This window comes from Polypterus senegalus, chromosome 6 (genome assembly GCF_016835505.1).
Source record: "Polypterus senegalus isolate Bchr_013 chromosome 6, ASM1683550v1, whole genome shotgun sequence".
Lineage (NCBI taxonomy): Eukaryota > Metazoa > Chordata > Cladistia > Polypteriformes > Polypteridae > Polypterus > Polypterus senegalus.
In genome coordinates, this window is record NC_053159.1 from 62,039,817 (window position 1) to 62,057,362 (window position 17,546).

The 17,546-nt window shown below is 37.4% G+C and overlaps 1 protein-coding gene across 6 annotated transcripts in view; it reads left to right on the top strand.

The window, feature by feature from the left end:
• Positions 1 to 17,546, top strand: part of prdm16 (PR domain containing 16) — a 427,363-nt gene that overhangs the window by 332,773 nt on the left and 77,044 nt on the right. For all 6 annotated transcript variants that reach the window (XM_039756090.1, XM_039756088.1, XM_039756089.1 and 3 more), the window contains exon 4: positions 16,379 to 16,516. In XM_039756090.1, coding sequence (XP_039612024.1) covers positions 16,379 to 16,516 — 138 coding nt within the window. The remainder of the gene's footprint in view (positions 1 to 16,378; positions 16,517 to 17,546) is intronic.

Sequence of the window (17,546 nt, forward strand, 5' to 3'; positions counted from 1 at the left end):
CCTTAATGCACAATATTAATCATTACTGTCAAACAGGGGACCAGCCCTTTCAGACATTAACCCCAATAGAGAGGTACATTAATACACATCATATTGTCTGAATGGCATGATCCCAGTCTCAGGCTAAAGTGCAGAACAAATGAATGTTGGCCTGCACCTCGAGCTTAGCTGGGGCATCTAATTAAATGGCCAGCCAGCATAGCAGCACAGCATCCATGTGACTTTAGGAATTTGGCTGTTAGGCTGGGGGTGACACCACTGTGGAGCTGAAGTGGACTAGAAACAAGGGTGTACAGTTAAGTATGTGTTTCGATGTTACTGTCTTTACTATCTTGTTCAAATTTATGGCTAACATGTTGACAGTGTGAGCAGCCATCGAATTATGAAAACTAACCGTGACATTTCTTTCGTTTGACGACATTTTTTTCCTGGATTTTGTTTGATTTGTTTTTCTTTGATTTTTTACTTTAAAGTAACCTCTATTCTTTGTAACATTCTCAGAGAGGGAAATAATTAATAATTAATAAATTTTACTTGTGAGAAAATCAATGGCACTTGTAAGTGAACAAGGGTGAGTGGTGGCATTCATGTGTTTCATACTGGAATCAAATTCTAAAGTGATGCCTAAACATGTTTTGCAGGATGTTAGGCACACTAAAGCAGCCTGCATCTGAATATGAAACGGATCAGATGTTGTCTTTAAAATTGATGTGCAACAGAAAATACAATTTGAGATTACGTTCAGTTAATTTTTGTGTTTATACAAGTTTATTAGGAGAGAAGTTATGCTTTAAGCTCCTCATTCTATGCAATGCACTTTCATTGCTATGATTCACCTGTATTTTTATGACGAACCTATCAAGTCCATCATTTTTGTTGGAAATCTTCAGCCTGGCACTGCCTCACTGTGAAAAGTGCACTTTTTGAGTAATAAAAATTAGAATAAAGCCTGAGAAGCCCACAAGTCAGCTGCACTTGTCAGAGCTGGGCAACAGAGACAAAGCAATCAGAGAGAGGAAAGTGTAAAACACAGGAGGCTGAAATCAGAAACATTTCAATCAACCATTTGCTACCCCCATGCATACAATTACACCTCGAATTCTACACTGTGTCCTCTACCTAAGGCAACTTCCAACTGTTCAACCTGAAACTGGGATTTGTGATCACAATGACATTTACTGATATCATACATTAAACGTAATTACAAAATATGTAAAAATAACGTCCATCGGTTACAGCTGTCATGAAGCAAACTGATCATTGGCTAAGACCTTAGTTAAGAAGAATACGGTGTGGCATAGAAATGGGAAAAAAGCAGAGTTCAGAGTCATTGGTGGAGTATTATCATTAATAATGTTTACCTATGTCTCTTAACACATTTACTAGTGGGATCTACATCATAATATTAAATTGGGGTATTATTACTATTATTATTTTGACCAATTACTTATTTGGCAGATACATTTACCCAGAATAACACAGATCATCAGATTTCTTTATAATGTGTTATATACATTTTAAACTAGAGCTCAGCAAGGGTAAGTAACCTGCTCAGGATTCTACATTAATGGTGGCCGTGACTGAACTGGTAATCTCATATTTTGCAGTAAATTTATGATATTTTTAAATTCTAGTGTGTTAGCCAATAGCTACCCTGTGCACTGCCTTCAGTATGTTACCCACAAACGCTGGTAGATGCAGTATGGGTTCAGTCCTACTCTGTTAATGCGCCTGGTTCTTGTTCTCACTGAGGTCATTGCGCATTACAGAACACAGGGATCTCTACCGCCCTCGCTGTCTCTCCAATGGTTAACGGTATTTATATATATATATAAATATATATATATATATATATATATATATATATTGTTTTCAGATATGTTACTCTTCATTCTTGAGACCCTTTTACTTTTGGTTTGCTATAGTTGGTTCAAGAGCACAATCTGTATGTAGCTGGAAACTCACTTTGTTGTCTTTGTGATTCAATATCTATTAAGTATTAACACACTAATGTAATCACAAAATGTGGTGTGTGACAGAAAGTGGCCCAATATCCATCCTTCTAGAACAGTCACCCCAAAGTGTTGGCAAAGAACAAAATCTTTTTCCAAATGTCTTTATAGCATCATGAGAAGAGCCAGAAAAATGGGGCAACGCAGAAAAATCGAGACAGTGATACATCATAACACAGCTCATACCAGGCAACTGTAGGTACCCTCCACACAAGATCAATGTATGTTAAATTTTACCACTCACTCATCATTCCAGCCCTAATCTCCCTTAGATTACATGTGCTCTTTTCTCAAATCCTCCCCACCTTCACACATTAGATCTCCTTTGGCTTTGTATGTGGGCACAGTGAGTAAAAATGGTGATCTAAACAAGGTGCATGCTGGGAGTGTAAAAATCTAGGGTGTTCTTAGAACTGGAGATGTGAATACCAGTCAAGATAGGCTGGCAATAATGAATCACAAAAAACATTATAAATCCTTCCACAAAAACAGCACAAAACATGTGCACTTTGTTATTTCAGAAGGCATATTATAATCTGTAAAGGAGGCAAATTCATTTGTGTTTGATGATATTATAGTAATATGCTTAGATAAATATTGTGATGAGTCTCATGCATAATTTGTGCAGTGTATAAACACATTTACCAAAGACAGGATACTTTATGGAGAAAAGGGCATCCAGGACTGCCCATGCTGAGCAGTGTCCAAAAGATCTTTCTGAGTTCAGCTGTCTTCTTGTTTTTGTTATGCTTCCTGTTTTAAGCAATGAATATATTATTGAACAATTGCTTCTAACAATTTAATTATTAATTTGTACTTTATAACACAAATACTATTTTCTTACCGCTAAAAACTGCTTGTATGTAGAAGTTAAATCTCGTTTGAAATGTTGCTTATCCTGGGGCTTACTAACATCACAATGCTGCAGTCATAGAATATTCACTTACAATGGTGATATGTTCTTGGGTCTAGTGAAATATTTCTAATTTATCACTTTCAAACTGAAATCTGGAAAGTGCTGCACAAGTTCCCTACTGAAGCCAGAAGTAGCTTTGGATGCAAAAAAGGTGCTAGTGCACATACAATGCCAGTCCTCAAATACTTTGGGCTGCAGGCTTTCTTAAATACTATATGTACAGTAAGAAGGAGACATCAGAAGGAGAAGATACCAATGAATGACTGGTTTTATTCTCCATAACCCCAGACTGCCATTTATTAATGTTTCAGACCAATTCAAGCAATCACATCAAGTTTTGCTGTGGTTATCACTCCTGCCTTGTAGAGCCAATGTCCAGAGGTCAAACCCAATGATTAGATATTATCTTTATGCAGTTTGCAGGTTCTACCTGTGTCACTTTTTTTCCAGGTACTCCAATTTTTTTTTTCCTCATCTATAAAGCCCATGTCCCATTAGATGACTTTTTCAGTAGTTTTTAGTGGGAGCCTTCATTTACATAATTTTAGCAAGTCAGATGGATACACACTTCCATGAAACTGATCACCTAATGTGACATACTCAACCACTGAGACCAACCAGTCCGTGACTCACAATGATAAAATCAAACATGTCTGGTTAGTTGATTTTGTCTTTAGTCGGAGGGGCGGTCTCATCTGGAAATACAATGCATACCATGTAGTGACGAGGAACAAGGAACAAATGTGTTTTGAACCTAGCAAACAGAAGACAGGCTCATTTTTTTTCTCATGTGTCCTGTTTTACGTAATAAAAAAGAATAAAAAACCATACCTGCTAATGTGTTAACCCTTCATACAGTATGGGCTTTGTGAGGCAGCACGCCATTGGATGTCAGAAAAAAGGGCACTGGAAGATTGTCACTCATTTAGGTCCTGTTCAGTTGGCCCAGTTTAAGTAAAACTAAATGCAAATAAATAAATATGAAAGTATTGATTATTGAATATGATTATTGGCGGCACGGTGGCGCAGTGGTAGCGCTGCTGCCTCGCAGTTAAGAGACCCGGGTTTGGTTCCCGGGTCCTCCCTGCATGGAGTTTGCATGTTCTCCCTATGTCTGGGTGGGTTTCCTCCGGGCGCTCCGGTTTCCTCCCACAATCCAAAGACATGCAGGTTAGGTGGACTGGCGATTCTAAATTGGCCCTAGTGTGTGCTTGGTGTGTGGGTGTGTTTGTGTGTGTCCTGCGGTGGGTTGGCACCCTGCCCAGGATTGGTTCCTGCCTTGTGCCCTGTGTTGGCTGGGATTGGCTCCAGCAGACCCCCGTGACCCTGTATTCAGATTCAGCGGGTTAGAAAATGGATGGATATGATTATTACAAATTTGCACAAAAAACGACACCTTTCCTTGAAAACATTTCACTTTCTTAGAAAACAGGCATGGATGTTAACAGCACTACAGAAGGGAAGGAGTTACAGTAAGGTTCGAAACTTTTAAACACAAGCTTGCATTGTCCTTTTTGCGTCATTCACTGTTGAACCTGGCAAGGGTGTACCCCTCAGGGTGTTTTAAAGAAGGCCAGACGCTGCAAGAAAATCTTAATTGGCATTTTGTTTAACTGTTTGCACTTTTTCTGCTTCATATTGCTGGTGGCTTTCATTCATATTTTTATTTAATGAATACTGCTCATAGATCCTAAGCTCTTTTCGATCTCTTCAAACAAAGCTGACATTCTTGACATGCCTAAGTTGAGAGCTCCTGCAGGTAAGCTTGTTTTAATTTAGTGCTTGCTGTGTGAAAGCAAGGCAGCGTTCCTATTTCAGGTGCAGACTTCTGGAGAAAGCAGAAGTGGTTTGAATGACTGTCACACCCCTCCAAGCCCTGGCCCATCTGCACAGACAGACAGATTGATTTGTACCAAAGAGCTTCTTAAATGATTTTCTCAATGAACCTATGCATATATGTATATAAATAGATTTTATTTTGGCATTATGCATGTAACAAAATGCTCATAAAAAGACTTCTGTCCCTCATCCAGATTTCACCTTCATTTTGGCAATGCTGTATTTCCAGAGTTACCTTACTGAATCAGTAAGTGCTGTCATTTAAGCACAAGGCCTAAATAATAGTCCAGCCAAAGTCCCAGCATGCCATGGAGGATCATTCTCAGTCATTTAAGCCACTGCTTGTAATTCAGCACACGGATGACCTGTGTATATGATAACAATAATAATAATACCTTGTATTTAGATAGCACCTGTCCCATGCTGAAAGCACTTATGATGTTCTTGCGAGCTTTCCCTTCTCAACAGATTTTTCCGGGTGTAAAGAGGTTGGGAACATGCGCTGATAGCGTGTTGCTACACCCTCCAAACAATTAACCACCTGTATTGGGACCCGAGTGTAGCGGGTGACACCTCAGCACAACACTGGAACAGTGTGAGGTTTTTTTATGGTGGCTGGAGTGAAAATCCTGCCACCAACCCCCAGGTTTTCCCTATAAGTTGGAGGACTTGCCTGCGGGGCTGGATGCAGATGAACATCATACCCAGCATGAAGCAAATACAGTACTCTGTATCTTTTGTCCTTGGCTATAATTAGTTACTGCTTTCCTTGCATTGATGGAAATGGACTTATGCTTCACCTTCCCCTTGAACTGCAGATCTTTGCTGATCTGTGCTTAGAATATTTTGTTACCTTTAGGTGAATGAAGTAGATTTTCTCATTATTATATACTTTATTATTGTTTTTGAGATATTCTAAGTTTCTGTTGGTTTATTTTTACTTTTCTCTTTGCTTATTTATTGAGTAATATAGACTAAATAAGAGTTTGTTGTGCTTGTGACATATGGCAGATAAATATGGCTTCTCTTTAAATAAAAAGTTTGTCATTACTGTCACGTTGGCTAACTCTGTGCATCTCTAGATTCCTGGATTGAAATCCTAACTATAGCATTCTCTGTGTGTTTGCATTCTTTTCTTTTTATTGGATTTCCTCCCAAATACAGTCAGTGTGCATGATTACACTCTGCAACAGGCTGGTATCCCTTTTTGGGGCTTTTGCCCAATGCCATCAGTAATTGGGGGTAATGCTGTTACTGGATAAAGTACAAGGGAGATGGAATATTTCTCTGGTTGTTATTTCTGTAATGACAAGTGGCATTTTCCAGTCATTTTGTTGTTTTGCACCCAGACTTTATAGTGTATTACATGTAAAACTAAAATAATCCAAGTATTCATTTCTCAGACTGTTTATATCTATATAGATCTTTAACTTATGTAAAGTATCGGCATGTCTATTACACTTTATTGTTATATACCATTAGAGTTGCAGGCTCAAACCCTTGATCCCCCCATCTCATATTCTAGCTGATGGCCCTTCTTCTCTTCTCTGGATGCAGATCTGCACCTGATTCTTCTAATGAGTCAATATATCTCACCTCTAATTGCTTTAACTATATATCATAAATGTTCCTTCCAAGTATGCTAGTAAACCAGAAACACTGCGCAGACCAGCGCACAGACTGGCCTCAACTTTTTAATGACCAGTTATAAATCAAACTTGATTGTTTCATTACTCAGACATAGTATAAAAAAGAACCTTTTTTTTTTTCTTTCTTTTTTTGCACGATATCTAAAACTCTTTCCAACTTGTGATGCTGCATAACATCTGACAGAAGTATGAATTGTTGGCAATAGAAATCTAAAGCATGTTTTAGAGTTAAACTGAATGTTGGTGCTTGCGATTTAACACCTAATATTCAAAAACCTTATCCACATTGTCACACAACAATCACTGAAGAATACAAATAAATATTATTACTTAGTTTTGGTCACAAATATTCATCGTCTGATCCTGGAATCTGCACTGGACAGAATAATGCACCTTTGGTCTAAGGCCATCACATGGACGTAGCATTAAATGATTTTGTAGTTTGCATCACCCCTTAAGTTAGTTCTGTTATGCAATTCTTGAAATCAACTTTACTTTATTCGCATAAAATATAAAATTTCCATAGCAATTGTGCAATATTTCTAAAGTCACACTTTTTCCTGATTCTTCACATGATGTCACTGCACATGGGGACAGCTACACGAAAGTAAATGTAAGTTTGACAACACATCACGCAGTATGAAAAAATGATGTTTTCAGTCGTTTTACTTACAGTTTCTTCAGAAGCAGAGTGCTGAGACTAAAACAGCTGGTCTGGTTCAGTTCTATTTCTACTACATGGAAGTAGATTTTCAACATCTGAACGTTTTAATATATAACTTTCATTTGTAGTGGTATGTAGTAGAAAAATACACTCGAAGTAACAAGGACTCACCAGAGAGTAACTACCAACTACTTTAAAATACTAAATATTTTTAATTATGGTAATAACATGATACAATAGAATTAAAACTACTTCTTAAATTGAATTTTAAGTTAAGGCACCAAATACTTCTAAACTCCATTCTGATCAATTTATTCATGTTGTGATAGTTTAAAAATTGATTGATCCTCACAGGAACTACCTCGCTTTTAATTAATCGAAGCAGAACAAAGAATCTCATTCAGAGTGGCTTCCCAACGGTACAAATGAATAGTTCCTGAAGTGTTTTGATTCTCTAGAAAATAAATGTACATCTTTTATTATATTAGGATTTAAACTCTTCTGACATACTCATAATTTTACTGCAGTCTGTATTGTTTATTCTAAAAATGAGCAGTTCATGAACAATGTGTTCCTTTTGAAGAAAACAGATTAATAAAAGGACTGAAATACAGTTGAGTGTGGACTCCATCCATCCATTATCCAACCACACTATATCCTAACTACAGGGTCAAGGGAGTCTGTCGGAGCCAATCCCAGCCAACACAGGGCGCAAGGCAGGAAACAAACGCTGGGCAGGGCTGTGGCCCACCACAGGCAGTGGACTCTTCCATCGTTTTTACTTTGTGTAATTAAAACCAGTTTCAGGTGAAGAAAACAGCAGCTTCTTGTGGTTCCAAAGACCAGACCAGTTAATATGGTCTCTCTTGCTTAAGAGTAAAATTAATTTAATCAATTTATATTAATCTGTGGTGGTCTGGCGCCCTGCCCGGGGTTTGTTTCCTGCCTTGCATCCTGTGTTGGCTGGGATTGGCTCCAGGAGACCCCTGTGACCCTGTAGTTAGGATATAGCGGGTTGGATAATGAATGAATGAATTAATTTATATCAATAGTCATTCATATATTAGCTGTCCAAAGCATTAAGCTGTCAAAGAGAATTCTGATCTAAAATAAATAGCCCACATTCACATCTCCTGATCTGATGTCTACAAATGGAAACGGTGCTGGATCTGTTTGTCCTTGTTTCAGTTCAAGTGTGGACAATAAGATCTGTCCTCATTTATTAAGATTGTGATAACAGCCACCTCTTCTTATTGGACAGTTAATAAATACCAGCGAATCCTATTCCCCATATATTCTTCAAGACCACTTATTTCAAGCCAGACTCAACATACCCATAACATGGATGGGAGACCACCTAGGAAAAGCTTGGGTTGTTGCTGGAAGTAGTGTTGTTGAGAACACCATGGATCATTTACCTTGTATTTTGTATGTGAATCCCAAAGCCCCAGTGCAGTGACAGTGACACTGTGCTGTAAAAATTGGTGTCATCCTTTGGATGAGATGTAAAACTGAGATCCTGTATCTCTGTGGTCATAAAAGAGTCCTGGGCATCCCTCATAAAGAGTAAGGTATATCCTGATTTCCTGGCTAAATTGTCCACCTTGGCCTATTCATTCTGGCTCCCTAATTACCCTCTTTCCCTAATGGGCTATTTCTTTCACCACTTCACCATCTAATAGTTAACGTGTGGTGAACATACTGAAGCAAAAATGGCTGCCATCACATCATTCAGTTCTATGCTGCACATTGGTGATGGTTGAAGTGGCTCCACGCTTTCTATGAAGAACACTTAGAGAAGTGAGAAAAGCTCTATATAAATGTAAAGTATTATTATTATTATTAAAATGCATGTCTTTGGCAAGTGAGAGGACAAGAGTGTACACGGTTAGGCACAAGCTCTTTACAGGCAGCAGCCAGACTAGAATTTGAGCACAGAACTCTGAAGCTGCAAGGCAGCAAAGCTAAGCTTTTCTCCTTTGTGCCACCAATAGCTTAAGTTACAGTGAAAATAATTTCTAATTTACATATAAGAATTATTTTCTAGTTTCCAATGAAAGCCAGGAGAAGACCATGATTATAATCATTTTTTATTTTACTTTATTAGAATTTGCCTTTAACATGCAATTTTATTTTAGTTTATTAGAATATGTCTTTGAAATGTTAACTTTGTTGGCTTTCTCCAGCTTGGGACACAACTCCAAGAATGACAGAGAAACGTTTTTCCTGACAAAGACAACTCCCAGGTTTCAAATTTTTCATCATATTCACCATAGGCCACACGCTGAGTTTTATGAGATCCACATCTGGTCTATTTTTTTGAGGTATTGGTAAAAGATAAAAAAGTGACATTGTGCAATTGAAAGCCAAGTGTGTTAAAAAACAAACTGTACACATTACAAAATGAAAGTTTTTAGTCAATAAAAACTGTAGTTCTTGTCCAGCATTTAATTGTATATGTTTTATAAGCTTAATAACCTATTAATGCCTCTTGGTAATGAGCCCACTTTGATATCTCAGAAAGTGGAAATAAGTAATAAATGCAAATATTGTCCAGGTTTTAAAGAAGCTTGGATATTAAAATGGGAAACCTGTAAGTTATTACTCATAATCAATTAGCAATGTACATGTTTCCTTCCCCTAAACTCGGACCTAGGATTTTTCCATTTCATGTTCTGGTTCAGCAAGAACAGTTAGAGAGGAATTAAATAAATCGTGCACTACGGTTTCTGCCGCTGCCTAAAAGACATACTGTTAGGCTGATAGGCATCTCCTAATCACTAGCGATTATAGACTCAAGTTGATGGACATCTCTAAATTATACGCGGCTTTCTTTGTATGCACTTCACAATCAATTGCAGCTCTTTTACCTTTATACATTAGTACTACTGGGCTTGTCTCTTGCTCTTCGTTTTTGCAGCAGACTTGGAGAAATAGGAAGTGCTGTGATACAAGTATGTTTGTGCTCTGACATCCCATGCAATCAGCACTCCCACCTTGTTCACACTGCTTTAAATAGCAGGGACCTGACTGATGCATTCATATTCAAGACAATACAGAATGGTTCTGCCTGCCCTGCCTCTTTCCCCTAGATCTATAAAGAAGCATTTTTATGTCCATCACAAAATATAAGTCACTTTTTCCAACAAAAATAGCAATTCAATATAGACATTGTTCAGTGATTCCATTATATTAACAAGCTGTGCTTGGCTACAAAACATTAGAAACATCATTTCTGCAAATAATGGTAAGACGAACACAGAAAGCTTTGCTCAATTTGATATAACCACAATCTATGAAGAATTGCGGCACAATGGTCTTTGTTACTTACCTCTCAGCTGCAAAAAAGTTGGCTTGATTGCCAGTCCATTCATTGTCTCTGTTGAATTTGCATGTTCTCCTTCTGTTAGTGTGGGTTTTCTTGTCACATCCCAAAGATGTGCAGCGCTTGGGGAATGGTGAACTTTTAATTTTTCTTATATAAGTGAGTGCGCCTCATGGGCAACTGGTAGCCCATCTATGCCTTGCATCTGTTATTACCAGGCTGAGATCTGCCTCTCTGGTATCCTAAAATCAACTTAATTAAGTCTGGTAAAAGGTAGAAGTGTGGATTGCTCATTAGTGTGCTCTGTGATGCTCTAATGTCGTGTTCAGTGTTGGCTCCTGCTTCAATCTAGGTGTTCTTGGCCTATGTTTAGACTTTCTTTATCCCTTTAATTGATAAAATATCTTTTGTTATCTTTTGAATGGGTGATAAAACTACACCATTTGAAACACAATTCAGTTGCTTAAGTGACTTACATCCTAGGTAACTATTTTGTTTCTGGGTTCAGTCTATCTGGCCTTGGGACATTTGGCCTTAACTGTGAAAGCTCTAAGTACACTCATGAACAATTAAAAAAAATGAATGGTTCCTTCTGATCCTGGTACGGTTCAGTTATTTTTTGCATAACATGAAAAGAAATGTGCTTGGTTCAGCTGAGAGAATCAATTGTGCCCAAGACCGAAACTAGAAAGTGGAAGTTATCTGGAAAAGATTAATTTGTCTTTCATCAATTAAAACCTGGCAATGGCAAACAGAGGCATGTTGTACAGAAGAAAAGCAGCAGAAGAACTTTGTAAAATATAGGCAGGTGTGTGTATTGAAAACATTTTCAACACTACCCACCAAAATACACATTTACAAAAGATTAAGCATGCCTGGAACTCATGAGTAGAGCCATAACAAGGAAATACTGCCCGTTTGAACTGTTTATCTTAAAACCTCTATTATGTGTTTTAGTTGTGTTTTTATCACATTGCATCTGCAAAGGATTCCAATGTTCTACATAATATTTCACCGTGATGCCTGAGGTTTGGTACTTGTGCAGATTCCAGATTCTTGTAATCAAATGTTTATGATTTTCAACATGCTTTCAAAATGCAAAGATTTACAACCAAAACAGTAATACTAGTGACAAAAGAAACAACTAAAGATCAACCACTTTAAGGTGGTGTCACAGATAGAACTGTCCCATAAGTACAATCTGAATCCTATTTGTGAGTTCTAGATTATTCTGGACACATATCGGAAAAAGGCAAATGTGTTACCCAGGTCAGAGAGAAAGGTGCATGATGTTGGACCAAAAAACTCAGCGGCACCAGGGGAGGTAATGTTCTGGATATGCTCCCTCCCCAAGTCCTTCCAGCGGAGATGCATCCTAGCCAATACACCACATCCTGTATATTCAAATAAAATGCAGGTTAAAGTGTTTTAAAAAGAAAAGAAATGTCATAATAATGCAAGTATCTAAAGCAGACTAGCTAAGATGACGTTGTTTCCAGTAAAAGGGGATCTTGGCAAGAAGTGACATCAGAGGTGTCATGGTTGTTAATCTTCCAGTCTGCAGAGAGAAAAAGAGAAGAGGCATTAGTCAACAGTGCCCTCTGGCTCTCTGGGGGAAGTTTACAATAATCTAAGCCCTTAAACTGTCCCCTATGCACATGCGCGTGACAATTGTAAAGATTACCGTATTAAAAGAAAGTTTTTTTTGAAAAGCTCTTCATAGAGCAGGCTTGCTGCAACAGGTACATTTTCTTCCATTATTGGATCTCTACTAATCATTTATTATTTTTAATTTAAACACAGGCCTTTAAAGCAGGTACACAAGATGAGTAATGAAGGATGCAGGAGACAGGCACCTACGTCCTATGTGGATCTCTGATGCTTACAAAAGTTACTTGCGATCCAGGCCAATTCCTTGTTAACTGAATGATTATTTGACACCACCACATGCTATCTGACTAAACAGATCAAGAATATTTTTAAATAATCAGTGCTTATTTCATATAGCTTCATCTTATCTGATAATGTAACTGACCTTGTAATTAAGCTGTATCTTTATTTTCAACATTTAAGCCCAGACAGATCAAGGTAACACAGGAAAAGGATCTGGCTCTTCATCCACATGTAGTAGAGCTAGTGCCTTCCTGCATCCCTGAGATTTACAGTTTTGACCATTTGGAGCCCTAAACTTAGTCAGGTCTTGACATATATATTTGAGTGAGCTCTGTACTGAACTGGAAGCATTTCTGGTTTAGGTTCCTATGGTGGTGACCTTCTAATAAGAAATCAGCCTTAGAAAATGGATGCAATGCTATATATTCATATTACAGCAATGTTTCTTGCAGGTTAAGTCAGGTAGAAGACTGAGTAGGGATGTGTGACTTTTGTTCTGCATAATTATTGTATACTGCACATTTTTCACAATTGCATTTACTTATTTGGCTGACCCCTCCAAGACGACTTACAACATTTATGATACAATTGGTTAAATTTCTTTTGCTTTTCCAATTGGAGCACAGGCAGGGGGAGCGACTTGATCATGGGCACACAAATGTCAATAGCAGGATTTGAACCCACAACCTTAGGGTTTGAAGTCCAAAGCCTTAACCACTAACACCACACTGCAATTATCTACCACAAAGCACATTTAATAATTTAGCAAAGAAACATATAGTCCGTCTGATGCATACTCACATGTGTGCAAAGGAACACAAATTAAGCAACAGGTTTGTACATACTTAGACTATTAATTGTTAAAGTGGCTTCACCATTTGCACTTTTCAATGTATTAGTGACCCTTCACCCACTTCTCATTTCCAGGCCTTTTTTGCACATGACTGCCACCTAGCCGCCTGTTAGCACTGCTTAGCAAAACTGCTTCAATCCAAAGACTAAGTGAAGTCCAGGCACGGTGAACTTTAAAGAGCATCTGCACTCACTTTGTTCATACAAATGCACACATTGGATTGAATTATAGAAGTAGCAGTACAGAAAGCCTGGGCAGGGAGAAGGAATGGGTTAATTGCTAGATTTTTTTTTTACATTTTACCTCCTGACTCTCCAAATATTTTAGCAAGAATTATGGACCAAAAAAAAGCATGACTTAGAGTCCCATGTTTCCCAGCATTTTATTCATAGTCTCTGGCACCCTTCATTTGTGTAGATACTTGAGCAGTGACAGACCTAGCCTAATGTTTGACATCAGAGAAACTGAAAACCCTAAGACCATCCCTTTAGCTTCTGCCTACCTTCTTTCATAAACAGCTGCATAAGAATAGTATCCGCACCCACTGAGCCCCAACTCTAGTAAATCTTGAGAAGCTGAAACAATCTTACCTCAGCTGCTGTAATATGTATAGTTCTTTCTTCCGGTGAAAGCAGAACTGTTTAGGTCTTTTCCAATACCACGAGAGATGTTTTCAAATAAACGTTTTTATTCTGGCCAGAAACTTTGAGGTTGTAGCTTTTGTGGTTTTATGCAGCCTCTGCACCTCTTGCTTTTAGCAAAATAGCCCATGTTTCACATAGTGCAGTTTCACTTTGCAGTTCACAACCAGTAAATAATAACAGGTCCGGATTCACAACAGCAATCATCTGTATTGATTGATGAGCTCTGGACAAGCACAATCTGGGACTAGTAGTGCAGTCTATAAAAAGAGTAAATCCATGCATAGCAAAAATGATGAAATGCTTGCAGCATCCTCTTTAATTTTGTGCATTCTTGATAGTCATGTTGAGCATGGCAAGTTCATTTTTTCCTGATGCTTGCTTCTTGAAAGTTGCATTGTTTGGTTTGATGGGTGAGATTATGCTGTATCTTTATTCAGTACTTAACAGATAGATTTGCCTCCTCTAGGGGTTGACATGCATTGTCTTTTAAGATCCAATTTAAAGTGATAGGCCTGCATTCTACTGAGCTGATTGATAGCCAAGTGCTGTCTTACAGAGCCAGAGACCTCCATTGGATTTCTAACCCATTCACTCTCTGTGTGGACTGTGCTGCACAACCGCTATGTTTCCAGCTAGGTTTTTGTCCAGCTTTTACAAAAATGTGCAGGGTAGAGTTTTTGATGTCTCTGAATTGGATCAGTGGACATGAGCATATCCAAAGATCAACAGATGACTTGTCTTTTAACTGTGGCTGCTATGATGAATTCTAGTGTTTCATAACAATTTGATATGAATCAAGCCAATAGACAGTTTGTTTTTTTTTGCTGCCTAACGAAAATTATGAAATATCTACAACTGAGACATTGAATTCTATTGATAAATATTGCAGTTTTGTATAGAGAAAGGGGTACTTAATAATGTTTACTGACAGTCTGAAATATTTATATATATATATATAATGAAATACATACATGATGAAATTAAAGAAATTAATTATGTAAACATTCATGCTGGAAACAACATTTGTCAAAAGGTTTGTATTTTCACTGGTAGTGTCCTCAGAATGTGGTGTAATGTGTACTTGTTTGCTTTGCTGTAATATACCCCACCTTCTCTTTTATGTATATGCACATACTCACACTTTATGTTTCGCTCCTGAGGTGTGAGAAAAAAAAAAGCAGTGTGTGGGTGCACTGCATTAAGAAGAAAAAAAAGGTGTTATGTGTATCCAGTGCCTACACCTTCCTTTAAAATTATCAGAACACTGATGATATGAACAGGCACTCTCACTGCTCAAGAAATATTCAAACATGCATAAACCACAACTTCATACTGATTAAGAAATAACTGTATATTATAGCTTTACTGCATTCAATCAGTAAATAAGTTTAACATTTCCATCTGCAAAATTATTACAGAGAATCACTTAGGTCAGAATTTGTGTTTCTTTCATATTAACTGAATATATTCCTAATTTAGTGAACTGTTTTTCTGTTTGCCAATTAACTATTTCATATATTTTAGACTTACCAAACTTTTAGTCAAAGAATAAAACAAGAAAAAGTCAAAGTAGATATGGTCTGTGGTTGAACTGATTTAAGCAGATTCAGGTAACAGATAGATTGACGGGCAAGGAAAAGCAAAGGCAAAAGGTAGCATGTTCAATGGTGTCCTGTTTCATTAGGTGACAAGCTACATGCTTTCATTAAAACCTCCCTCATGCTACTGGAAGAGGACTAAACATCTCAGTTAACACAACAAGGAAAAAACAGATAATCTGTGGTAGATAACTATTTCAACACTTTACCCCTAACGTTTGAAAGGGCAACAGATTCTTTTAAATCGAAGACTATTGTATCTGGCATTTCTCTAAGTTGAAAGTAAGTCTAGTCTATATTTTTAAATGGGCAGCATTTCCACTCTCACAACATCTAACACTAATTTCAGAAAGTTAACGTTAAACAATATAAACAATATAAACAGCTTTAAAGTATAATGTAACATTGCCGACAGTATTCTGGTGCTGACAGTATTCTGCTGCCATCTTGTAGATGAAATAATATCACACTGTCAAAAAATCATGAATGTTTCTATGTATTCTACCATTCTATAGTAACTAATCAATATTCATGAGTGGGGCAGGGTCTTCAACAAAAAAAAAATACAATGGCCTATAAAAGAGAAGCTGTTAAGCCAGTTTTAGAACAAACTGAAACAGAATCATTAGTTGAATCAAGCAATAGTGATGACAATGTGAATTGGTCATCAGATGTTGGCATGGATTGTGAAAGTGATGTATACGGCATCGTACCACCGAACTGCACTGATATGCCTGGAGATTTCAGTCATGGAGAGCTTTACCATGGTGCAAGTAGCTACATGACAAAAAGGAAAGATGACTGTGATCATGTAAAAGTAAAAGAACGACTTTAGCTTCTGAATCACTGTTGATGGAGCAACTGTTGTTCGTGTCAGAGGAAATGTGAAAGTCACTAAGCCTTGTGCTGTGGTAGTCTGCAATAACACAAGGGAAGCATCAATCAAAGCTGATGTTCTAGCCTCACTTTCTCTTTCATTTTGCAGATTGTTGATGATGTTGGAAATGTGAAATTTTGCCTTGACGGTAACCCAGCAGGAACTGGGAGCTGGCTGAAGTATGTGCGGACAGCGCGCTCATTTGAAGAGCAAAATCTTGTGATATGCCATCTCGGAGATGAACAGGTATCTAAATGTCATTCCTTACTTTTTAAGACAGACAGTTCCTCTTTACTTTTTGCTGCAAACATAGATATTATATTTTATGGGTCTCTTCAGATATTTTACCCAGTCAAGTTCTGGTGGGAAATACTGCATGGGTACAGCATACTCTGCAATTTATATTTTAAAACCATTGCATTATTTTGTACTATAGAAATTGATTTACTTAAACACAACTCCTTTGCCCCCCTTTATTCCTAGCACCAGGCTAAATATTGCGTAGAAATGTTTACAATTAATCGGTTTAATTAATCCCACTGTCTGTTGTCAATAGCTAATTCTTCCACAGCCACAGTATGTGTTGGAAACAAAGGTATGCTTGAAAGCCCTCTCCATTACTGACCAATGCAAGCCACCAATATTAATAATGGAGACTGCAGGATATATTAGATAATATAATCTAAGAAATGTTTTAAAAATTATGTTTATTTGTTCTAATAGCTCTCCCATCCATTAAGTGGTAGAAATTATAAAAAAAAATGATTAAAGTAAAATACAGAAAGTGTTTTACTTATCTCAAAAAACAGTTTCCTACATCTCTAATTGCACAGATAATTATGTTCTAATACCTCATGGTACTAGAATAGAAAATGAATGGTACTATAACTGAAAAATATTTATTTATAAACAAAGGGAATAACAGCAAAGTACTCAAAAAAGAGGAAAAAACAGTTGGTCAAAAGGCAATGCTAAACAAATGAGTCACAATACACTAAACAGTATTGGAAATCCAAAGTCAGAAATAAAAAAAAATAAAAAAAACAGTTAGAGCAAAGAAAGGGCAATTTCCCCTCAGAAAACTCCAAGATAAAGTCAATGAACTGCTACTGAGGCCTCTTCTCAGGCAGAATATATATTAAGAGGGTGAAGTTCTCACCAGCAGTGATGTCAGGGCGGCCCCACCACCTGAAGAACTACCGATAAAGCACATGTAATATCAAGACATTTAAAGTGACAGTACATAAATGTTAAATCATAAACATACGTGAAAAAA